General features: G+C 45.6%; 2 protein-coding genes across 2 annotated transcripts; one reads left to right on the forward strand and one right to left on the reverse strand.

The window, feature by feature from the left end:
• The first annotated feature begins 238 nt into the window (after positions 1–238).
• Positions 239–7,147, forward strand: LOC110979858 (uncharacterized). Its single transcript, XM_022235979.2, has 5 exons — positions 239–963; positions 1,502–1,769; positions 2,337–2,638; positions 3,128–3,195; positions 3,807–7,147. The coding sequence occupies exons 1-5, from the start codon at positions 254–256 to the stop codon at positions 4,847–4,849; spliced, it is 2,391 nt and encodes a 796-aa protein (XP_022091671.2). The 5' UTR covers positions 239–253; the 3' UTR covers positions 4,850–7,147.
• Positions 7,064–17,410, reverse strand: LOC110979856 (potassium channel subfamily K member 18-like). The gene is made up of 2 exons (XM_022235977.2): positions 16,164–17,410; positions 7,064–9,044 (listed from the first exon to the last, which is right to left on the reverse strand). Exons 1-2 carry the CDS (start codon positions 16,558–16,560, stop codon positions 8,269–8,271), a joined length of 1,173 nt encoding a protein of 390 aa, XP_022091669.1. The 5' UTR covers positions 16,561–17,410; the 3' UTR covers positions 7,064–8,268.
• Positions 17,411–18,487: the final 1,077 nt, after the last annotated feature.

Raw genomic sequence — 18,487 nt, forward strand, 5'->3', positions numbered from 1 at the left:
GTTTTCGCCTTTAGTGTGTGGTCCCACGCACATGATAATTAAGACAAAGTCCTCGAGAGACGGAGTACAAAATATCCCGATGGTGTTGTGAGGCATCCTCATTGGTAGCAATGGTGACAAATGACATAAAAGCTGCAAGTATGCTCGACCTCTTTCAGCATACCGACTGCATGCACAGTGTTGAAGAGCCATCTCAGACTTTGGGTTCAGTTGGTACTTACTGGGAGTGTTTGACTCAATCGCTACTGCAGCTATGGAACTGTCGGAGAAGGCGAGGGCATTTTCCATCGAGTCTTTGATGTCAGGTTCCTCGCAAGTGGTCAGAGATGATGACAGCAGCTGTTCACCCGTGCCCAAGCCAGAGCCTCCGCGGACGGACAGCATCGATGATGGCACCGCTGCCACCAGATTCACGCTCTCTGATCCCGTGGTTGACTCCAGCGCTCAACGTGCAGCCTCTCTCCTGCGGAAAATCTCGATAAAAGGCAGTGAGGAGCCAGAGAACGCAGAGGCCACCATCGCGTCATCCTCGGGGGCTTTCCCGGAGTGTCTAGAAAATCTAGGCATTGTCGGACAGCAATCTGTCCGTCCGAAAATCAAGAGACCAACCGGCGTGCTCCCAGACGAAGGGGGCGTAAGCTTTGGCTCTGAGCCGGACGTTGGAAGCATTTCTCCCAAAGAGAACCGCAAACGCCCCGAAGATATGCGCCTTCTCCTCGGTGCCGACTACATGCTAACGGAACACCCAGCTCCTGTCCGAGATTCACCCGACAAAGACGCGGGTCCATTATCGGGGAGACACGGCTCGGCGGCAAGTGTCATGGAAACTAACGAAGGTGGTCTCTTGTTAGACGAGCCTATTTCGCAATGCGTGGACGGCATTCAAGTTACCTTAGAGAACTCAAGACTTTGGAAAATGTTCAACAAATGCGGCACCGAAATGATCGTGAACAGGATTGGGCGGTAAATATTCTCACCTTAATAAGGAAACACTGAAAGATTTGTGTGAGTTCTGCTTGTACAAAAGTTTTTTTAAAAAGGAGCTAATCTTTTTTTGCATAAGTGCCCGAAAATCGTGCGTCCTAAAAAAAAGAATTGTGTACTGACAGAGTTTCTTGTCTAGATGATAACATATCTGTTATCAGGTTTTTAGGCCTTTGATGAACTTTGCAAACATGAAACTATTTTTCGACGGTGACTTTTTAAAATTCGGTGGTTTTGTTTTCTTTGAATATCCATTTATTCTCGTTTTAAAGGAAAGATCCTTGTGGTAATTAAATTTAAACAAGAAATGAAAGCAACGAATACTGCTTGTTATTTTTTAACAATGCTAGATTCAAAGACTGCAGCGTTGAGAGAATGTTTTAAGTTTCAGATATGGAGCAGCATAAAAAGGTGGGAAAAGCCGAAATTTCCAGAACTGGATTGATTCAATTCTCCCCAGTAAGGAGGAGGTGACCAAATATAGCATTACCCAAGCAATTCTTTTCTTTAACCACAGGCGAATGTTCCCATGCATCGTGACAGCGATACGAGGCATGGACGCGACCGCCATGTACCGCGTTCAGATGGAACTAGACGCCAGCGACCGTCGACGCTACAAGTTCATCAACGGCAAGTGGCTGCCCGTGGGTAAAGCAGACCCCGAGACCAGTAACCAGCCCTTCGAACACCCCGATTCCCCCAACCTGGGCGCCTTTTGGATGCAAGACAGGGTGTCCTTCGCCAAGCTTAAGATCACCAACAACAAGGAGGGTGGAGGGGATAACGTAAGTGGCAAGTCGGAGACCAGTCAATCGTCGCATTGTTTAAAAAACAGGTTGAAACTGAAAATCACGAGAGCGTTGGACAAGCATGACATTTACTAGCTCTGTTGTATCTTTGGCCGATCAGAAAATTTAATGAAAGATCTGTTTTTGTAGTTATAATACCTGAATTATTTTACTCTCGCCATTTGAGAATTTAGATTCAAAGACGCGACTTGAATCAGTCAGTCATTGTGCCTGTCCTTTAATCGGAGAAAAACAAAACTTGCCGGTTGCCATTTTATTCTTTGGAAAATTTATGCAGCTCTCAACACTAATTCAGTGATAATGTAGCACAGTGTTCCTCTTGTTAAAGATGACTAAACTAGGCTATTCAGCATCTACAGAGGTACAAATTAACAGAATGGTTTTCCATTTGGCCGAAAAAAATTTAATTACGTAATTAGAAAAAATTGGATCCCCAGTGTATTAACTCTGACCGCCGCAAGGTTAATTTCTGTACACATTTATCTCTCCTCCTGCCCGACCAAAACTGAGGATGAAACTTTTTTCTGTGAAACTTCCACACAGACTGTTCTCCATTCGATGCATAAATACACACCTTGCATCATCATCAGCAAGTTGAGGCGTTGGCCGGCCAACGTGAGGGGCATAGGGGCACCGTGTTCCGATCCCAATCTGCCGACGGACGGCAGTGTTACGAAACACCGTGAGCTTGCGTCTTTGCCCCCTGTTGGTGGCCGGCCGGCGCGCTTCGAGTTCAGGGAGACGTCGTTCATTGCTGTGACAGCCTATCACAGCGAGCAGATCACCCAGTTGAAGATCCAGAACAACCCGTTCGCCAAAGCGTTCCGTGATGCTGACGTCACCGCGTGAGTATGGTTAGGATTCTACTCGTAGTGGCATGAATAAATGGGGTGGGCAACGCCCCAACTCGTAGTCTGTGCTGCTTGCGTCCTCGCTCAGATATTGGAAGTTTACACAGAAGATTTTATTCTTTGACAAAACACACTGGGTGAACATCTTCAGAAATTGCCGGCCCTCCAAGTCCCCTCCCCTGCGAATGTGCCAGTTCGGTATTTCCAAAAGATAAGGTCATTCGAGAACAAAGCATGCGTGCAGGCCAATGTATGGCCGTACTGATAGGGCAGACCTTACGCGCACATACTGCTGTTCCCGAATGACCTCGGACGCGCTTCATTTTGGGCATGCGCTGTTGGGATACCAAACTGACTCATATTCGACCCCACACCTCCAAATGACCTCTCCATCACATTGCCAAACAAGTCGCGAACTTAAGGTTTTCAGTGTCAAACCCCTTTGGTGTCACGGCTCATCGATATGTCTGCTTATCTCAACAGGATCTTGCAAGGTGCATTCATGCTCTCTGAACCCAACGAACTACACTTTCCATCGATGTCCTCTGGAGGTAAGCGGTTTTGTTTTCACTCGTTTGGTTCCGCGGCTCGTTGTGCTGGTCCATGTAGGAAACACGCAAGTTTACGCCCGTGACAGATATCAAAGGTAACGCTCTAACGAGCAATATACATCGCGCACCATTTTGGCTGATGGGCAATTTTTTGCTTAGCATTTATCATTCCAGCTTCAAAAACTCAATTCTTAAAGATTCCGCCTTGAGCAGAAGCACCCCCTCATAGGTTGAAAAGAGACATATTGGTCGGGAGTGTTCGTATTCTTGGTAGCGATGCGACCGTAACGCGTGCGTTTCCTAGTCGTTCGTGACCCATGCAGGGAAGTACAGTTCCAACAAAAGGAGCGTCTGTTGCGGAGAAAATTGCGCCCCCTCTTGTTCCAGCTCGAGGCTCATAGGCCAGGAATATGATTTCTATGAAAGAAACCAAAGGAACCAAAACAAACCCTTTCTCAGAGATAATCTACGGTGTTACACTCACACAAACAATATACAGCCGGTCTTGACTATATGCCAGACGTGCAAAATAAATATCACAAAGTGTTATTTCTACACCATAGTCTCGATGCAATGCACGGAGTTTATGGGTGTTTACATCTTCCTTAAAGGTCTGATGCCATCAATGCATCCGGGATGCCACACACTTCCAATGGACTGGCAGACTACATCCTCTCCTTGTCGAAACCAGCTAGACCCCAACATGGCCGGGTACGGGACATCTCTGGACGACGCCCTGTACTGGCGCGGGGGACACGTCAGGGTTCCCGAATTCTCGGACTCGCCCTGGAGCTTCGATAACGTGGCTGCCTTGCACCCGTCTGGTACCCACCCTCACGATACAGACTCCAGCGTTAGGGCCATCAATCGGAGACAGGGACTCTTGCCGTATCGATCCCACCCTACCATGGCCTTTGACGCGGTGGGCCGAACGCCGATGACGTCATCGGGCCTTTCCAAGAGACATCGACACAGTATCGGAGCACTTCAAGACGCCCTGCAAGTGCCGAAAGTCAACCGAACCCTATCCCACCCAGAAATCAAATTTGAGCCGACGGCCTCGGAGCCCCTCGCGCTCCCAACGACCAACGCCGCCTTTGAGTTCTCCGAATTCAGGCAGACCCTCAGCGAGGGTACATACCACCCACTCCGCCGAGTCTCTTCGGCCGCTGTGAGCCGCTCCATCAAGCGACACTCGCTGCCTTATTTCAGTCAGAAGAAAGCTGCCACTATCCCGCGGTACCGGTCTGCGGAAGACACATTCGGGAAATCCCTTGACCTACACGGTCACGTCCCTAGACGCCATTCAATTGTAGAAGGTTCTCCTCTGTTCAGGGCATCTACCGGAAATCTTCGCGGCAAACTGGAGACGGAGCCCACCGTTCAGGTTTCTGGCGATTTCTTGTTGTCACCGAGCAATGTGTCAGGGGTAGCTGCTTCGCGGGCTGACCACATTTCGGGATCTTTTCCAGCGGTTACCACTGACGCAGTCTCTGCTGGCGCTTCGTCCTCGACATACGCTCCAACTTGCCTCACTCGGCCTCAAAGAGAAAAAAAGAACACATACAAGACCAAAAAACAAATTAATGAGCAAGATTCCCTCCAGCCCGACGTGAATCCAGGCCCCAGGAATCTCGAACTTACCAACCCTTAAACCAGGACAAATAATCAATATCATGCAAAATTCCAGAAAGCAAGCGGACTGTTATTGGTTGTCAGGTACGGAGCTCTTGCAGTGCCAACTGACCCATAAGATCCCGAAACATTTTATCATAGAATATACAGGCACGTTCTGTGACAATTTATCAAAGGGAGACGACACCCTCATATAATTTGGGGGGGGGGGCAGTTTGGTGTAGATCTCAACAAATCGAACAGACTTGAATCAAGTCGGACTTACTTTGCTCTTCCCAGTCAGCCATCCCTTCAGCCTATATACAGTACACGTCCGTCGCGCTCGGCAGTTCGCATATAACCCTTATACGGCGCCCTCATTTGATAGCCCTTTTTGTACAACTGTGTCCCATGTCAGCATTTGTAGCTCCCGTCAGCAACTCACAGTAATAAGTAGACACAAGCGGGCGCGAAGCAAGTAACGCCGACAAATGTCACAGAGGATCCCGACTTGGTCAAGTCTACAAGTCGAATGGCACTTTCAGAGCTCCGTGGTCAAGCTACAGCTGACGTCACTGCGCAAAAGTCACTGACACAGGATGCCTAATTCGTGTCGTTACAAAATGAAAAACGCCTACTATCCCTCGTGATTCCATCCTCAGCATTGCCGGTACAGTCTATATTACCCACAGTGCCCACGGTGAGGGCGCTCTCTATATCAACAGACCACAGCTCTGCCGCAGCTACCCGGTATGCGGGAAAAACAGTTGGTAAGATCACCGCATGGTTTGTAAACATTCTTTTTCAACGAAGGAGTAACAGACGGAACCTTTTCAGGCAGTCCTGTCTTCGACAGTGCGTATCCTCCGTTCTTGTGAACAGTTTTGGCTGTTTACTACAAATATTAATAAAAATCTATTTGTTAAAAATGGAAAAGGCAGTGGTAATCTCGCAAGGGCAGCGAGTCAAATCCCAACCTTTAGATTCAACGTGTTCATATCCCGTCAGCATATTTATTTTCTGTGTTGATCATACAGGCGTTTTACACTAGTGCGCCTGCAAGAGTTTGCAACGCGCTGACCAATCACGGTGCGCGAAATCTGTCGACCCAATGTGCGTTTGGAAAGGGTCGACAGATTCCACGCACTGTGATTTGTCAACGCGTTGCAAATTCTTGGAGGCGCGCGCAATATTGTGAATCGCAATAGTCAAGGTATTTCGGTCACCAAGAGGATCATCTTTATAATGTTCAGGCCTCCATTTCATATGAATCACCAAAAGTAAATGATTGAAAAGTAACATGGAATAAACGTTTCCAATCGAAGTGAAAGCTGGAAACTTAAAACTCGGTATTAAAATACTGAGATATGTCGATGGAAATTCAATGTCTTGTGTAAACTGAATTCGTGTTGATAAAATGTAGTTTATTCTGTATAATCAAGTTTCGTGAGAGATCCAGTGGTGCCCTGTGCCAATCAGATGTGCCCACCTTTTTAAATGATTGTCGAGTTTGAATTGTATTAATGCGTTGAAAATGACATAAAAAATTAGACGTTCATAATAACAAAAATAATATATGTAAGGGCACAGCACATAAATCTTCGCCCATCGGTCTAGCTGTAATTTAATTGTAATTTAAGCATTAGGGCAGTCATTATCACGGTGAATGTTCTCCACGTTAACAAAGGGGTTTGAATGAATGGACGAAGAACTTGAACAAAAAAAGGTACAAACCCGACGCTGTCGAGACTACCAAAAATACAAGAAACGTCACCGGATTTTTTCACGGGATTGAAAGTTGATACCTGGGGGGGTTCATGCTCATGATCAACAAATTAAAACGGACTCTGCGACTCGTGATGATGTGATCAAGATCCCTGGCGTCTTGCTGTGATCTAGTTGTAGCCACGTTGAGTCCAGCCTGCAACCTCACCAGATGTACCGGTGACGCTTCTGAAAATGCCCCGGGGGAAAGCGGATGTTAGCCCAATACGAGTAATCTGACATCAGTGTGTGTGTAATAATTAAGCCTGCCGACTACGTACCAAGACCATGAAGACCATCTGTGTTCTCACTGTATAGGAAGCAGAAAAATCGGTTACTGATAACTTTCAGTCTGTTTTCCGAGATGGTTGGTTGATTTTTAGTTTTTTTTCTGTTGTAAGTGGCATGGGGTGAACAATGACAATATTGTGAATCCATTCGAAGATAATAAAATCCATTGAGAAAGAAATGGGAAGACAAGTACATTAAATAAAGGTATTTGACAGTTCTCTTTGAATTTAGTTTGAACAACTAGAATAAAAAGAGGAAGAAATAACATAACTCACAATAGTAATATTAATGAAATTTGTGTACAATCTTTATGACTGAAACTGAGCAAAATGGAAATAGTCACAACCTTTTAATGTACATTAAAATATGTATTTATGTACATTGTGTAACGTCAGAGTCTCAAAAGCCTCAGAAATGTCAACATTTTGGTTCCACATTTCCCGCCCAAACACCGCAGAGTATCAACAGCTCATTACGCTCGGGCTTAATGTGAGCACATCGGTCTTCCAGTTCATTTATATAGGATAGGCATCTCCCTTGGAATCTACTTTTAGCACTTGAGTACAGTGACGTCTGGGTGGCAGTTCAAATAAGAACAAATACTATCGGAAACATAGATCAAAAAGTGGAACCATTTTGATTATTTACAGCAATTTCATGAATGAATTTTGATAACACATGTTCTACATGACGCAATTTCTCAAAAAGATAAAGGAACATCCTTGTATTTCCAAAGTATTCCTGACGGTTTCGTTAGAGTTCAAAATAGTTATGATCTATACAAGATTAAGAAGCACTTTGCCGCAGGTTTTGCAGGGCTCTGCAGCTCGACGACCCTTGCATCCCTATCTAAGGCGAACTTTCCATATTCAGAAGCCCCTTTAAAATGTCAATTTTCTTGTTTTTATTACAAAGCCTCGGCGAACTGCCATTAGTCACGGCCAATGGAAGTTATAGCGTGGGGAGATAATGTCTTGACTCCCCTGGTGAGTCTTGCCCGCAACGGTCAAGTCGTATACTTGCTCACCGGGCTGCGAGCCGGTGAAATGATTGATACCGCTTATAAATCGCCTCTCTGTCTGGTCTACCGTTGATGACTTTTCAGTTTGACATCCCGCAATATTGTCAAACAAGACAGTGCGTACTCCTTTCTTATGTTTTGTTTTCTTACTGTCATAACGATCCCTCTTACTCTGGAGAGTTTGTTTCTAAGAGACTGGGGCAGGTTTTTTTTCCGAGAATATTTCATAAGAAAGCTCAGAAGAGCTCCAAAAACACTTGTGTTTTATGGGCTCCAGAAAGATCCGGGAGGGCGATTTTCCTTCCACATGGTTCCGCATATCGGACTTGTTTCCCGGGTGTGGTTGAGTGTACAGTCAGGCAGCGACCGCCACTTCGAGTAATTTATCTCTGTGTTTTGGAGCTACCACAGAGCACCTGCTTGATCTCCTTGGTCTTCTTGCCAAACTGGCTGATGACGATGGAGATGCCCGCCGACAGCAAGATCATCCCTAGGACGGGAATGACGATGGACAGACAGCCGACGAAGTAGTAGCTTAGCTGATTCACGTCCGGGTCATTTCTCGTGGTGACCAGGTCCCCAAATCCGATGGTGGTGATGGTGATGATGATGAAGTAGAACCCGTCCAGCACGGTCCAAGTCGGTTGGCTGAGTTTCATGAGGACCGCGAACACACAGGTGTACAACAGTACCAGGAACACAAACACCCAGGCCGGGGAGTCCTCTTCATGTAGGGCGTCAGCCGAGGCGTCGACGTCTGTAGGTGCCGTGCAGGACCGACCATCGTCCCCTTCACCGTCCCGGTGCGTCCTGGCCGGTTCTACGGTCGACGACGACAAGTCCCGATGACCCCAGTCTGTGAACTCACTGCTGTATGACAGAGTGCGTAGGTGCGTGCGGCCCCTTGAGCTTCTTTCCCCTTCCCCCTTCGACTGGGTCCTAGGCGGGATCGAGCCGCCCGTCTGGGGCCCCACTTTCTTCCTCCAGAAAGCGCACCTGCCGAAGGCTCGTTTCAGCCAGCCATTGGCGGACCGACTACCCCGCGCTAAAGCCTTACCAGCCGATGCCATGACGATGATATTCAGTGGAATACCGACGAGAGCGTAAAGGATGCACAGACCTCTTCCCAGCTGTGTCTGAGGTGACAAGTACCCATAACCTACAGAACAAAATACAATGGAGTCACAAACCTTCCTTAAAAATATACTTGAGCCGCACAGAATACCGAAGTGTGACGTCACAGTGAACCAGAATGTGCAGTACAAGCGAACGGAGTATGCGCGCGCGTTGGTTCACGCGCTGGCTCTCGCGCTGATGCCTTTTACACAGTAATTGTGCGCGTGACGTATTCGCTTCGGTACACTCTATACTAATGTCACTGGTCCCCACCCCGTTAAGGTTCAAAAATATTGTCACGATCAATAACAACTGAATCGCCGCTGAGTGGCTGTTTAGCTTACCACGGCCCGAATGAGCCGTAAAATTATAGGTGGTCGTGCAAGGACATTCATATAGACACGTTCAGTGCATATCGACCTATGACCAGTCTGTCTCCAGTGTTATCAGTAAATGAGGTGCACGGGTAAGACCCTTAAGAGTTGATAACTGAAGGATCTTACATTGCAGGTTATCACCTTTTTGCCCGTGTTTCTACTCAGAGTAAAATCTTGTATTTGACCCTTATAAAGAGAAGGGGCCGGAATCCAACTCAATGCAGCGCACCTTTTTTCGATATCGTCATCTTTTTTGTGTATTTCGTGCCAAGCTTTTAATTTGGTATAGAAGAACACCTTCGAAGGCTTTGATACTGATTATGCGAAGCACCACGTGAGAACGAGTGCTCAACCCGCCCCCCCCAACACATTCCACTTGGAGGCGAGACCGAACTTGTGCGTGAAGACAATTTCTTAGGGGGCTTCGTTTATTGAGAACAGACTATAAGACCACGGCTCCGGCCGTTCACGATTTAGCTATGTATGGCAACCACGGCGTTCGGTGGCGACGCGTCGCCCCACCGAACGCGACGGGCCACGTCGTGCGTGGACTGGAATTGCTTGGAGATTCCACGTGATTTATAATGTCATTTTAGATAATTTACAGCGAGCCATCTCTCGCGGGAGATCTGGGAAACATGAGAAGGGTGAAGTAATCAAAGCAACTCGGAATCCTGTCAGTGTCTGAGACAAACAGAGATCATAAATAACGCATCATCGGAAATGAGGGGAATATCTGTCCGCTGAATAATGGGTCCGGGCGATTGCCGGTCATACCAATAAAGAAAAAATAGCAAGGTCTTCTCGGCAAATGAGATATCAAAGCAACTCATTGTTATTTCCTGCAATGCTAAAGAAGATTCAAACGAAAAGAATCGTGAGCGTTTATTTCAGATTTGATCAAGGAAGGTCTGAATAATGAAAGGCTTGATAAAGTTTGTAAAATCTCAACCCATAGCTCATGATTAAGCATCCGTCACCTTGCAAGAGCTTAATAATGGGTAAAGGTCTACATGATTTTGTCGATATTGAATTTTTAACCGATAAACACTTGCCAAATTGTCGTTCAAACCTATTTTTTTTTTGGTTAGCATTCACGAAAAGAAAGGTGAAAATACATGTATACATCCATAACGAGTAACAAATCTTCACTGTCCACTTGAATGACACAAATGATAACGTGCATGTACGTGCAACACTGAGCCCAATCAGTGCAGTTTCATTATATTCTGAGCATGTTACCTCGAAAGATCTAATTATCATTAATGGAGTCTACCCTCACGTCGACACGATGGATCAACATGAAGGACGAAAGGATATTGTGGTTATAATGTCTGTAATGAACAATCGTCTGATCTCCTTTGTTAATTGATGAGATAATGACAATGCAGTCAAATGACAGCGTCCTTTCGTTTGCCGAGTTTTGTTTCTCTATTTGTTCCGCAGTGGAGCTTTGAGATCTGTGTTTATCATTAACCAATCCAGTGGTGGCGGGCTTACGGTGTCGCACGATCTTGCCCCGTATGTGACGGCATTAAGAACATGCCCGTCTCTTGGACGCCACTTACTTACGTAATTAGGGCTCAGCCAGCCTACCTTGCACATTAATACCTAAAACTCCCGCCTGCCGGCTGAGTGTTCGACGGTTCGATTGGAGCGAACTAAGCGCTCGTTACGCCAGTTTACCCGTCAAGATTGTCCACATTCCAGATAAAATAACAAACCAACTAGTTCTACATTAAAACATTTTCGTTTGACTTGTTCAGGTTATGTTTTTAAGCTAATAGGGCAGTTGGTTGCATGTTTTGGCATTGATCTCTTAAAATTATGATCCACCGTTATCAGGAAATGATAAATTTTTGACGTTTTGACATGACAAAGAGGGGTTTCCACCCAAAGTAACTGGCAAACGCAGCGTGTTCAAGGCCAGGACCCAGCAACATCAACATCCGACTCATCTTGAGGATTTTTGGCGACGTTATTCTGGACACAGAATGAGATGCGATTCCATGATTCTTATACAATTATGCTTAGCTTTGTATGACGATTGACCAGTAGGTATACAGCAATCAGTCGCATGTGCGTCGATTGTCTGTCATGTTGGAAGGAAATCAACGCCACTCGACAACTTTTCTTACAACTTAAACTGGACACTATAGTCGCAAAAAAGTCAATAGTTATCCGTTCTCGCTTGACGTTTCGAAATGTTGGAACTCCACACCTTTTTTGTTTGCCGACGGTTAGTGGTGTTTGAGGACTGTGGGGAAAAACACACACACAGTGTTCTCGTGTCAATCTCTCTGCAGGAACAAACGCAAACCACAAAGCTCGAGAAAATACAGGTTTTAATTCATTGTAAAGGTAACAAAAAACCATTTTGTTGTGAATTATTACGGACAGTGCCACGTGTTCATTGCTCAATGAGTTCATGGCGCACTCAAACGGCTGTTTGCCTAACCGACGCAGCACAGTTAACAAAAATGCGTCATCTGGATGAAGGGCAAATATTTTACGGTCGTGCCAGCTCAGAAATCATTTACTTCTCAAAGGCCGAGCGGTTTGTTGGATGGCACAACTTAGTTGGAACAGACTCCCAATCAGCGTCATGTCAAGTTTGCTATGACAGGTCTATTTACAAACTCTGCCGAGGCGCACGGTGTGCATGCATGCTTGGTGTTGCTGCGCATGGTGCACGCGGGATTACATTATGGTCTCGACGTGGACCCACTACAAACATACATGTACAAATCCCTCACGAATGAAGGATGGGATATATACGGACATCAAAAGGCTTGCCATCGGGAGAGTGCTGCCCTGAACAATACACATAATTGTCAGCTTAAGGTACTCGACTGAGGGTTGAGTGAGACAGAGTGAGCCAGTCACCCAACCAACGACAAGTTGTGACCCTGCGATCATTTTATTTCCCTTTCAAAACGTTTGCGAGCAAATGTGCAGGCGGTTGACATTAATTGTGACATGAAATGACGGAGGCCGAGAGTGGTAAAAGAACAAAACGTAAGCAGGCGCAACCGGAGAAAGGATTTGAATGATTCGAGGTTGTGAAATGGCGGATGATGCACAGAATTAGACATATGTCTGGGGTTTATTGGCAGAAGAAACGTGTAAAGTGATTAGAAAAAAAAGATCGAAAACGTAGTAAATGAAAAGAAAATCTTTGTCATCATTCAGATTGTTACAAGCCAGTGGGAGGAGCTTAAGAAAGTAGGGGCGTATACTTGGCTTTAAGATTAGGTGCCCCAAGTTGATTATAAAGAGACATGTGACGAATTCGTAGAATAGACATTAGACAGATCAAATGGTTTTAAATTTGATCCCGCTAAGAATTTGAACTCCTATCCTATGCAACTCAGCATGCGCGCGCAGCTGCCAGAAAAGAGAGATAGAGGCGCATGCGCCCCTTTACGCATTCAGCACGTCACACCAAATCAGGCACACTCGTGCACCTTACAAATGTTACGTTATGTTCATACATATACTGTTCAGGCTTTGCGCATCAAATGAAAACAACCTTCCATCTTGACCGCTGGAACGAAATGCAATATAGCGGTTCCTCTGCCCTGTAACATTTGCATAATTGATTAAGTAAACTTAGTTTTAAGGACGACTAAATATGGCAAAGGTTGATCGATACGTCTAAAAGCGACGACAGGAAAGCTTGCAGAAGAGACGCGCGTGTTTCTGTCATTAACCGATGAAGCCTGTAGGCCTATGTAGTTTACGAGAAAAACGGCTTGCACACACATAATACGAGACAGAGAAATGGCGTTTTATTGCTCACTTTGATGGAAATCAGAATAGGATTATAAACCTGATCGAAATCGTATCGCCATGTCAAATAAGCTGATAGAGCGAAAATAATCCAATATTTTCGTTTGGACTATTTGGCTAAAACCACGGGCTTTGGTGAAAAGTTGTCTGCAAACATTGTTGTTACGACAAACTGTGGCTGAAATTTCGTTGTCACATTCTGTTTCCACGATCATGAATAGCGAGAAAATCATTTGAAAACAGAACGTAAAATTACATTTTGTTCATAGCGATTTCGGTGATCTTTTCAGTTTTGACGAGCGACTCTGAAAAGAGGAATCTCTTCTCAATAAGCAATCTGCACATCAACACTTGCGCCAAGTGTTGCGTATCCGTAAAATCGCTCCTGGGGCGATATTGACGGCTGAACGCAATGCACACGTCTGTTATACTAATCCTAACACTCCTCAATCCTTCACCTGTTAGAGGACTGTTAGGGCTAATGGGGTCGATTTTGGTGTCCATGAAAGTGAAATGCAGGAACGCATCGCGTACACAACGCACCCCAAAAACATATCTATGGAAAGGCGCCTTGTAGAGAGTGGTTAATATTTCAAAGCGCCTTAAAGAGACACGGGTAAGTGGTTAGTGTGGCAAAGCGCCTTAAAGAGACACGGGTAAGTGCTTAGTATGGCAAACATCTAATGACCCAGTGAGGGTCCAATAAATAGCAAGATAAATTGAAACCTTTTACGGTCCATGGAAAACAAGAGAGCAGAAAGATCCAAAATGTGGAGCCACACTTCGGCAGTTGTGATACGATGATGTGCCGCAGTTTATGTCACGTACACTTCGTAAGCCGTACATGTACAATTTATATCTGTCTGTAAATCTGTACACGTCCGATTCGGAATGCGTTTGGTAACTTGCCACTGCAGCTTTTCGCATTTATTTTCAATGAAGCGAGACAACCTTTTTTCTTGCCGACGACAAATTTCGTGCACTGAATCTGGCGTCAAGGAAAATGTGGTTTTAACATTTGCATGTTGTTGCCAAATACACCCTCAATGCGATCAATATAAAACTTCAAGATACATGTGCTGGCGTCCACTTATAACAGGTTAATTGGGGTTTTCCAGTGCGGAATCGATTTCAATGACAGTATTTGCAGACGGCTATATGGAAATAATATACAAACAAAACATGATAAAGGACGACAATTATAGACTTCAATCATTCTGCTCGTAGAAAATGTCGAGGTGGATGCTCTCGGTTTTCACATCACAAAACTGTTGATAGTCATCACAGAAGAAACGCACCAATTAAAACGGCGGACGGTGTCCTCATTGCCTGTACGACAGATACACATGCACGGAAAGAGGCCTACTTCAGCACGTCGCGTCAGGCTAACGAACCTGTCATTTTCACGCGATCGGCCTGCGCATTATAGCAGCGGCCGATGGCTAGGCAACGCGGGAATATACCCCCTTCAAAAGCTAGACAGCTTGGTCGAGTAGTCGCTGCCGCGGTCCATAGTTCGTTCCCAGTAAGAGAGAGGGAGCACACGAAATCTCCATTCGACAATCCATTTCACGGTAACTTAACCACAGCTACATTACGGGGCTATGTGCGTTCAATTGATGTCTGCAGTTCTTTGGCAACACATTCGTGTCGATCCACACTATATTAGGTCACGCGTTACATATTGCCCATAATCAGCTCTCGACTTTGGGTTCAATTTCTGAACGCCAAGGTATTTCAGGTACTTGCAGAGTGGAGAAAAATTTGTTGCTCAACTGTTTATAGAACACAAGCCACATTTACAATTTGTTTAGGAAGGCCTGGAAATAAAGGGCATTACAAAGAAGCTCCGTCTTGTCTTTTTGAAAATGGAAGTAAATAGCCAGGGTTTATCGTCCTACGTGATAGTTTACAGTCCGTCTCTAATGTCATCGATTTTTAAAAAAATACATGTATTTATTATGTTTTTCCTTTTGGGGCAAATAGATCGAATGCCTGAGCCAATGACAAGCCGGAGGGAGGGAGGAGATGACAGGTAATCGTTTGAAGCAGAGCCGGACTTGTGACAGCTCAAAAGCTTGCTGTGTTTGACCAGCTTGCCATGCCGCGACCTGCGGCGAGACTTTACCGCAATGTACGGGGCGGACGAAGGCCGTTCAAATATGAGGATGGTCGGCGTTGTCCGTGGGCTTTCGTCTTACGGGCACATTTCGGAAGGTAGACAAATGTCAAAACAGGCATTACTGCTTTTCTCCGCGTAAAATTGATGGTGTCCCCCGTTTTCTTCCCGATAAAACAATCTGTCTGATTCAGTTTAGTTTTTCTTTCAAACATTTCTTCATTGAAAATTTACTTAGCCTTTACAACCTAAAGGCCTTAAAGGCCTTGGGGAACACCATGTACGGTAAGAATACGCAAACGGTAAGGTTATATTAGCGCAATTCTTAGACCGATTAACACGTTAAAAGTCCATGTCGTGACTGCTATATCAGGCCTCTCGACCTTTCTTGCCGAAAAGCAGTTTAGCAGCTACGTTGTAAACTGATTCTAACAATCAGTTCAACAATGAAATGAAAGAATGAGTTCCTGAGTAGCTTCGGTCGCTATTTCGGCCTTTGGGTTCCTCACCCTCTCTGTCACACGCCACAGTGCATTTTCTACTGTTGCTTTCACCCAGCAGAGAACGAATTAATGGCGGAGGAATTGTACGGGTTGTACACTTTGAGCTCGGCGTTTAGCCCGTGATTTTTCTGTAAATCCTTGAATTTGTTGGTGGCACACAGAATCGTGAGGTGCAGATTGGAAATACTACTTCAAACTGGGAGTCACTGAGATTCTCAGCTCCTAATGCGCCCGTTTCATCCCACGTTCCCCCTTAAGTTTACCTCCGCAAAAGAGGCTCTTGATTCACCTAATTTCGATTCACCTCTGGAAACTCCTGTCAACCTGGGACCCCCCAATGGATTCACTGAGGTTTCAAGCCTTGGTCTTACCAATAGTTGATACCACTGTCATGCAGAAGAGCGCAGAGTTCACAAAGTCCCAGTGGGTTAGGTTTTCCGTGTTGTCATAGGACCTTATCTTCAGAATCGTCAGCAGATCAGTCAGCATCCTCTCCTTGTCGGTGGAGTTCATGGTGTCTGTCTTATTGTCCAGGAGATCCTTGAAAAGCCGGATGATGGAACGATTGGTGGTCTCCGTCAGGTTGGCCTGTATCTCCCGGCGCAGCTCGGCCTCTGGGTGCTCGACAGCCTGGAAGATGGCCGCACCTATCAGGAGGTACCCGGTCCACAGCAGCACCGGCAGCGAGCCTCGTAGCCAGCGGACCAGGCGCGGTGCGCAGCAGTTGGCCACCACAGTGTCCTCGCAGACTGCAGAGCGGCTGGACATGACACTAGACTGGCCAGACACGGCCCGATGGATACCTCAAAGCATCAGTAAGGTCGGACCACCCCCCGGGTTGGTTATATCTGCGACCAAATCCCTCTGATTAATGACGTCTCAGACCAGACAGCATGGCCAAAAAAGAAAATACGCAGCAATGTACCGATTCTTCTCTCATGACTACAGAGTCCGGCCCAACCCTGCTCCTACACTCGGATGCCCCTCGGGAAATTAAACTCCAAAATATTGAAGCTGAGGTTTTAAACGCTTCTCGGCTGGCCGATTTTTTGTGCATGTGACGCCTTGCTCTACGCTAACACGACTGCGATCAAGCGAAGGGCTTTTATCGAGGAGAATGACTTTCAACTTCCACATCACCGACCTGCACTATGTACGCATCGTCTTCCACCTAAATGTACTGGCTGGGCCAGTGATTGGAGAACCGTGGAGTTACCAATAGCTCCATAGGAGAACGAACGTAAACTCTCTACTCAGCCGCGGGCTAACGGGTCTACTGCTGCTACGTGTAGTGATAGTAGTCTCTCCTCCAGTCGCTGCAGCACGCAGCAACACTTTCCCGAAAGAGACTGCACAGCAATTTGCGCATGACGCCATCAATCATTATCCTTGACTGCACCAAAACCTGGAACTGCGGCTTTCACAGCGTGTTAATTTTAGTCCATGTCCAATGTTATCACTCCACACGCGTGATGACTGGTTAGCCCATATTCACGGTTTATTTATTTTGTCTTTTAAAAATTTTCTCAGCAGGGCTCACAGAAAAAAATTAATGGATCGGGCGCCATTAGAAATGCATTAGACCGGTGTGTTAGCTCAGCACGCAGATCGTTAAAATGAACAGGAAGTCGACACAGATATATCTCTTCGGTTTTCAGCGACTGAAATTAACAGCGACAGGTTTTTTGTTTTTTTTTCCGAGGAAAATGGGGAGGGTAATGCTGTCGGGTTCAGCTTCAATTATCCATCAGTGAGGACGTCTTGGCCATAAATAACCTGTCTTTGTTCTGAACAGGATGATTTATGACCAGAAAGAGAAAAACTCTACAAAATGGAAAAAAAATCATGTCATAGGTCTTCAATTTTCTAAATACTGACGAAAAGAAACAAAGAAAAACCAAACAGGTCGCTCCGTCTGTAGAATCAAAGTGCCTCGAGAAAATCAAATTTCTACCATAAATCTCAGGCCGACCGTCTACAAACCTAACGCAAATACCCTCCACTGCACCTGCTTGAATAATGCCAATATCCCCTCTCACATCCCTTACACGCACTCATCAATGGCCACCTCATAACTACAGCCCTGCATACCCCACTTCATTTTCATCCTGTGAACAACATCAACAATTCGCGAGGCAAGAGCTTAAATTATCTGGGCACAAAAAGGATAGCACATCTAAAACTGGAAGACAAAATGAACATCAAAGCAAAATGTAGGCCTACTCTGAAAAAAATCCACATTCCTAAAAGGTGTGAGGCATTTCGTATGTGCACGTCCCCGATAGAGATTGACATGGCCGTGGACTCCAGGAAACACGGCATCTAGTTTAACCTCTCCAAATTCTGCTGGTAGATCATTATGCACTGTATAACATGCAGAAGATGATTAATAATTATAGACGGTTGGTATGATAATAGATTCAGAGTCAACAATATGACGACGTATCCCCCCCGCAAAAAAAAATGAGAAGCAAAGTTCTCAGCATGATGGCGTTTTTCCACATGTACGTTTTTGGGTGTGTTGCGTACACGATGCGTTCGTGCGTTTCTTTTTTACGGACATTAGTATAACACCATTATAGTAAACACACGTGTGGGTTGCGTTTGGCAGTCAAAATCTCTCCGGGAGAGATTTTGACTGATAAACAATGCTTGGTGCAAGTGTTGATGCGCATACGCATATATGGAAAGGCGC

Source organism: Acanthaster planci, linkage group LG13 (assembly GCF_054643075.1).
Source record: "Acanthaster planci isolate LZ-2023a linkage group LG13, COTS_SCS, whole genome shotgun sequence".
NCBI lineage: Eukaryota > Metazoa > Echinodermata > Asteroidea > Valvatida > Acanthasteridae > Acanthaster > Acanthaster planci.

Coding starts and splice junctions, on each gene's coding strand:
- LOC110979858 (XM_022235979.2), top strand. CDS start 254: ATGGAACTGTCGGAGAAGGCGAGGGCATTTTCCATCGAGTCTTTGATG. Junction 964..1,501: donor ATCGTGAACAGGATTGGGCG/GTAAATATTCTC, acceptor CTTTAACCACAG/GCGAATGTTCCCATGCATCG. Junction 3,196..3,806: donor TCCATCGATGTCCTCTGGAG/GTAAGCGGTTTT, acceptor TCTTCCTTAAAG/GTCTGATGCCATCAATGCAT.
- LOC110979856 (XM_022235977.2), bottom strand. CDS start 16,560: ATGTCCAGCCGCTCTGCAGTCTGCGAGGACACTGTGGTGGCCAACTGC. Junction 9,045..16,163: donor GACAGTGGTATCAACTATTG/GTAAGACCAAGG, acceptor TTTGTTCTGTAG/GTTATGGGTACTTGTCACCT.